At 43.5% G+C, this 6,319-nt stretch overlaps 1 protein-coding gene across 1 annotated transcript in view; it reads right to left on the bottom strand.

Annotated features, from left to right (window-relative positions):
• HSF2BP (heat shock transcription factor 2 binding protein) overlaps positions 1-6,319 on the bottom strand; it is a 105,394-nt gene that overhangs the window by 77,122 nt on the left and 21,953 nt on the right. Inside the window, exon 4 of the mRNA XM_028492694.2 lies at positions 4,986-5,135. Coding sequence (XP_028348495.1) covers positions 4,986-5,135 — 150 coding nt within the window. The remainder of the gene's footprint in view (positions 1-4,985; positions 5,136-6,319) is intronic.

Below are 6,319 nucleotides of genomic sequence, written 5' to 3' on the forward strand. Positions count from 1 at the left end.
GTGAGCCATGGCCGCTGGGCCTGCGCGTCCGGAGCCTGTGCTCCGCAACGGGAGAGGCCACAGCAGGGAGAGGCCCGCCTATCACAAAAAAAAAAAAAAAAAAAAAAAAAAAAAATAGGCGGGACTTCCCTGGTGGCGCAGTGGTTAAGAATCCGCCTACCAACGCAGGGAACACAGGTTTGAGCCCTGGTCTGGGAAGATTCCACATGCCGCAGAGCAACTAAGCCCGTGTACCACAACTACCGAGCCTGTGGTCTAGAGCCCGCGAGCCACAACTCCTGAGCCCTCATGCCACAACTACTGAAGCCCGTGCGCCTAGAGCCCGTGCTTTGCAACAAGCCACCACAACGAGTAGCCCCCACTCGCTGCAACTAGAGAAAGCCCGCACGCAGCAACAAAGACCCAACTCAGACAAAGAAAATTTTTTTTAAAAAGCCAAAAGATTTAAATAAACATTTAACCAAAGAAAATATATGAATGGATAATAAACACACGAAAAAATGTTCAAGAAAATTAGTCATGAGGAAAATGCAAATTAAAACCACAATGAGATACCATTACCCCCACTAAAATGGCTAAAATCTAAAAGACCAGAAATACCATGGACAATCATAGGTGAAAAAAAAAAAAGAAAAGAAAAAGAAAAAAATGAGCCTCAACGTAAAGTTCACATCTTATACAAAAATTAACTCAAAACAACCATAAACAAAATACATAAAAATATAAAGCTGTTAGAAAAAAAACCAGGAGAAAATCTCTGGGACCTAGGGTTAGGTGAAAAGTTCTTAGACATAACACAGAAAGTACAATCCATGAAAACAAAAATCAACAAGTTGAACTTCATCCAAATTTAAAACTTCTGCTCTGTGAAAGACCCCGTGAGGAAGAAGAAAAGACAAGCCACACACTGGGAGAAAATATCTGCAAACCATATATCCAATAAAGGACTTGTATCTAGAATATATTAAGAACACTTTAAATTTAACAGTTAAAAAAAAATCCAACTAGAAAATGGGCAAAAGACACAAACAGATATCGCACAGGAGAGAATATATAGACAACAAATAAGTACATGAAAAGATGTTCAACATCATTAGCCAACAGGGAAAAGCGAATCACTGCAAGACATCTATCAGAACAGCTAAAATAAAAAATAGTGAGAACACCATATGCTAATTAGGGTGTGGAGGAAGTGAATCACTCATGCTTTGCTGGTGAGAATGTAAAAGGGTACAGCCGCTCTGGAAAACAATTTGGTAATTTCTTACAAAACTAAACACGCACCTGACACGGAAGCCGGCAATTGCACCCTAGGGCATTTATCCCAGAGTAATGAAAACATATATTCACACAAAAACCTATACACACATGTTCACAATAGCAGAAAAAAAAAAAAAAGGAAACAACCCAAATGTCCTTCAGCGGGAGAATATTTAAACTGTGATAGTTCCATACCCTGGGATGCTAAGCAGCAACCGAAAGAAGCAAACTATTAACACACGCGACAGCTTGGAAGGCTCTGAGTGAAAAAGGTCAATATCAAAAGGTTACAGGCTGAATTATCCCATTTCTATGGCGTTCTTGAAATAAGAGAAGTAGACAGATGCCGCGTGGCAACTGTATACATCAGCGGCTGCCAGGAGGCAGGCGTGGGGGAAGCGGCTGGGCACGGGTGCACCGGGGTAGCGCGACGGGGTCTCTGTGGTGACGCAGCGGTGCTCTGTATGTTGACTGCGGAGGTGAGTTCATGAATCTACACGTGATAAAACTGCACAGAACTATGCTCACAAACATAAGTAAGTGCAGGCAAAACTGGTGAACTTCAAACAAGTCTAGTAAAACTGGTGAAACCTGCACAAGCACTGTGGATGGCACCAATGTCAGTCTCCTGGTTTCCCTACACTGTAGCTGTGAAAGCTATTCACCACTGGAGGAAACTGGGTAAAGGGTATTGGGCTTCCCTGGCCTTTCTGCAACTTTCTGTGAATCTATAATTATTTCAAAAAATGTCTTAACTAAGACACAAATTGGTTTGGGTGACAGTTGTACAACTGCATAAATCCACTAAACATTATCAAACTAGACTTTTACAACAGATGAATTTTATGGTATACAAAATACACCTCAATAAAGTTGTATTTTAAAAAGAAACAATAATCAAACTCTGATATATTTACCTAAAGCAAATACTCATACATAACAGGGTAGCAAGCACAAAATTTTAAAGATTCCTTTAAAATCTTTGTGTAGTTCATTTCTGATTATAATAACTGAACTATACTACCAGTTAATTTTTCTTTAAAAACTTTCCTGAAATAATATACAATGTTTGCAACAACTTCCCATTTATCATCACAAAAGCAGCAACTCTTTCCTAACAAATTAAAAATATAGATAATGAAAAAATAGCAGTCCATATTTAAGTTAGTTTACTGACTATGAAAGATGCTGCCCTAAGAAAACACACAGAGAGGATGAAGCCATAGGTAAGCCGGGGAAACAGGGCTCCTTAGAGAGAACGCCGTGACTCTGCCCGTTGTCTAAAACAAGTCCACACGCACGGGAAAGCAGGCCAGGCACTAAATGCTGTGCCAGCAGAGACGCTGTGGAAGGCCGCAGCTAACCCTACAGTAGCAGCACAGTCCTTCAAATAGTAATTCAGACATCCTCCAACAGCTTCACTGGCGCTTTTTTCTCTTGAGTTCAAAGGCTGCTATTGCCAGGACTCTCCCGGCCCACCCCTTAGATCACAACAAGGCCCAACTAGGCCCAAACTGACCCCATCCGACTGTCACTGAGGAAACACGAACCAAGCTTTTCTTGTCCCAGTGACGAACCTCTAGAGGGTTAGGCGCTGCTTCTCACCCAGCATCTCCTTTATAATTCTGAGTCCACACTTTGTTTTCTGATCTTTCCTTACATGCTGGATTCAGTGATGTCTGCCTTCTCCTTAATGACTTTTACGCCAAGTGAAGTACTTACTAGCAATACTGTAATTTGGTATCTAGCCCTGGATTCTTTCCTAGTTCCTCAACTCTAAAATAAGTTTCCAGAGTCCAGCCTCATGATCTGTACAGACCTGGGCAGAAAAGGCCACAGAAAAGGGAAGCGCCAGTTCCCTACAGCAGGAAGAGACAGGGCCTTGTCACAGCAAACTTGCAGGGGTTCCAACCTGTATTAAATTGGCGGGACTATTAAGCAGGAGGCTTAACTGGAAATAGGTAATGGTTTAACCTAAAATAGTCCCACATTTTAACTAAGGTCAAAGTGTCTGGGCAATAACATGCTGATGATCTGACACTACTTTACCACAGCCATTTCTTCCTCTATTCTGGCACTTTCCTTGAGTGGCTTATTTTTAAGCATTACATTAGGAAAACACTTTCAAAGTGCAGGACACAGAGGAAAGACTCTGGTTTTAATTACAGAAGCAATGTTTTTAAATCTATTCCCTCATTAAAACTTCCCAATGAAAAGATCAGAAAAAAGAAGAAGTTTGGGGCATGTAGAAAAATTTCCCTGAAGACTGATATAGTAAAATACATGAGGGAAACAGTTCAAATGTATACAATGATAGAAGTACTGGGTTGAATTCACCCAAAAATATACTAGAAATATACTAGAAAAATATGTTCTCTATTCTAGGCATGAAACCAGAGGTTTTCAAACCTTTGGCAGAAATTGTTTTTCAAATAAAATCTTAACTGAAACTGCAACATGTAAAAGACGGCGACAGGCTCATATGACAGTTTCAGTCTTCATTACTCGGCCAAAAGAGTTTCCAAGTTCGCAGAACCTTGAAAGCGCTTCCTTGGCGGGGGCAGGGTTCTAAGGAATAGTTTGAAAATCAATGCATTTACACATGTCACAAGGGAACTGCACGGGGTGATATAAATATCCTGAGACTGGATTGTGGGGATGATTACACACCTCCAAAATTTAGCTAGAAAACACTAAGTTGTACACTTAAAAATAAATGAATTTTATGACACGTAAGTTATACCTTAAGAAAGCTCAATAAACTTTAAAATACATTTAGTCCCTCCACTGTTTTTATTTCTGCAAATGATGAGTAACATACTACTGGCCTCCCGCCAACAATCTGCCCCTGACGGATGGTTTGCCATTCAGGACCACTCGATTCTCCCAGAGTCAGATAACAATCCTCCCGGGCTCCTTCTGTCCTCTCCGCCATGGAGACCACCCTGTCACGAGTCCTGCCTCACCCACACAGCTCTCCACTTCTCACCCCCTATTCTACTGGGGGGCGGCCTTCCACGTAGTCTTCCTGGCCAGTCTCCACACCCACAACCCCACCCTCCCTCCATCCTCACTCACTGTCAGGCTGAGCTGCCCAAATTCCCCTCCTGTCCTATCACTTTTTCACTCAAAAAGCCTTAAGGAATCCCATCCTAGCACCCACTGGACAAATCACCAACCACACTGGCCCTCCCCCCTGTGTCAGATGACACACACACTGTCCCTGTGTCTCACTCCGGGTCCCTGACTGCTCTGCTTCTCCCCCCTGAGGGACCCTCTTCACTTCCTGCCACTGCTGCCTGTGCAAGTTAATCAAGGTTCATTTAAAATCTCTCTTTCTCTGTGAAGTTCCTTGATGTCTCTGTGCACGCACATGCTATTAACATATAACATTCAGGCAATTAAATATCATATTACCCCTGGAATAACACACGTAAAAGCACTTTAAACTTTGTTAAATGCATATAAGATCAAGTAATAACACTGAAGTGGAACTATCTCCACAAACACCACACAGATTCTGGGAGAGAAGGGATCTTATTTCATTCATTTTACATACCCCCCAGAGACCAGTTACAGTGGGCCCTACACAGATGGTATTCCAAAACTATCTGATGAACAAAAGAAATGGATTTAGTCTGTAGGCGCCTTAATAGATGCACTGTGTCCTCTAAGTTACACAAGCACTAATCAACAATGTCCAGACAGCCCGCGGGCATGCTTACTCCTCCCAGAATGGCTTTGACCACTTCCTCGCTGCTGGAGACACCCCACAAAATGGTACAGGCTGCTGCACCCATTTCTGTACAGTACTCTGCCTGCTGCAGGAGTTGCTGCTTTGCTTCATTCAGCTGCTGTCGAAGAGCCAGTTTCTCCTGAAATCAAAACAAAATAAAATCAGAAAAATGGACAGCATTCAACCTCAAAATACCTCTATTGTGTTTCCTCTTTCAAAGATATTTTTAAAGAAAAGAAATGCACATAGAATATAGTAAACAGTTGGCAAATGTAAACTAGCCCTTAGAGAGGCATAATGTGTAAGTTTTTAAAAAACTTCAGAGGCAAAAATAACAGCCACAGAAAAGAATATACTACCGCATTAGAGTTTATAAATACTATCAAAGACTTGAATTCACCTTCTTTTAAGTAAGATGGACGATGAGGCATCTCAGGTCCCAAGTGGCTATACCCAGGACAGCACCAACTAGGACACCCGAAGAAAGTAACAAGCTAACACAGCAATCCCCACATAGAGCAGTATTTCTAATAAAGGTGCCTGCCGCCGCCAAGTGGCCCACTCCACTATAAAAACGCCATGTGACACAGCCAAGACCAGGCAGGAAAGACGGGAGCAGAGGCAGGAGAGCAGTGAGAAGGAAGGGCCTCCCTGGCGTGCCCTGAACCAGCAAGCTAAGCACCAGCGTAACAAGAAGACGGAGGCCAGGCAAGATTTCTCAGCCTCCCACCAGCACTGGGCTTCTGAAGCCAGGGCTCTTAACAAGTGAACTGTCCCCCTGATGTCACCTCTGACCACACAAGCACTCCTAAAGTTTCACCTTCAGGTGGGTCTTGGGTGATTGGGGCTTCCTGCCCGCCCCAACTGTCAACACCAGTTTCACTATTCCTTGTTACCTGAAGTTCCCTTAAAAGATGAGAGCATTTCCTTACTTAATAATAGGTAAACTCAAAAATACAAAAACCTGGTACTTCCCTGGTGGCACAGTGGTTAAGAATCCGCCTGCCAATGCAGGGGACCCGGGTTTGAGCCCTGGTCCGGGAAGATCCCACATGCCACGGAGCAACTAAGCCCGTGCACCACAACTACTGAGCCTGCGCTCTAGAGCCCGCCAGCCACAACTACTAAGCCCTCGTGCCACAACTACTGAGCCTGTGTGCCACAACTACTGAGCCCGCGTGCCTAGAGCCCGTGCTCCGCAACAAGAGAAGCCACCGCAATGAGAAGCCCGCGCACCGCAACGAAGAGTAGCCCCCGCTCGCCGCAACTAGAGAAAGCCTGCACGCAGCAACAAAGACCCAATGCAGCCAAAAATAAATAAAC

Source organism: Physeter macrocephalus, chromosome 8, assembly GCF_002837175.3.
Source record: "Physeter macrocephalus isolate SW-GA chromosome 8, ASM283717v5, whole genome shotgun sequence".
NCBI lineage: Eukaryota > Metazoa > Chordata > Mammalia > Artiodactyla > Physeteridae > Physeter > Physeter macrocephalus.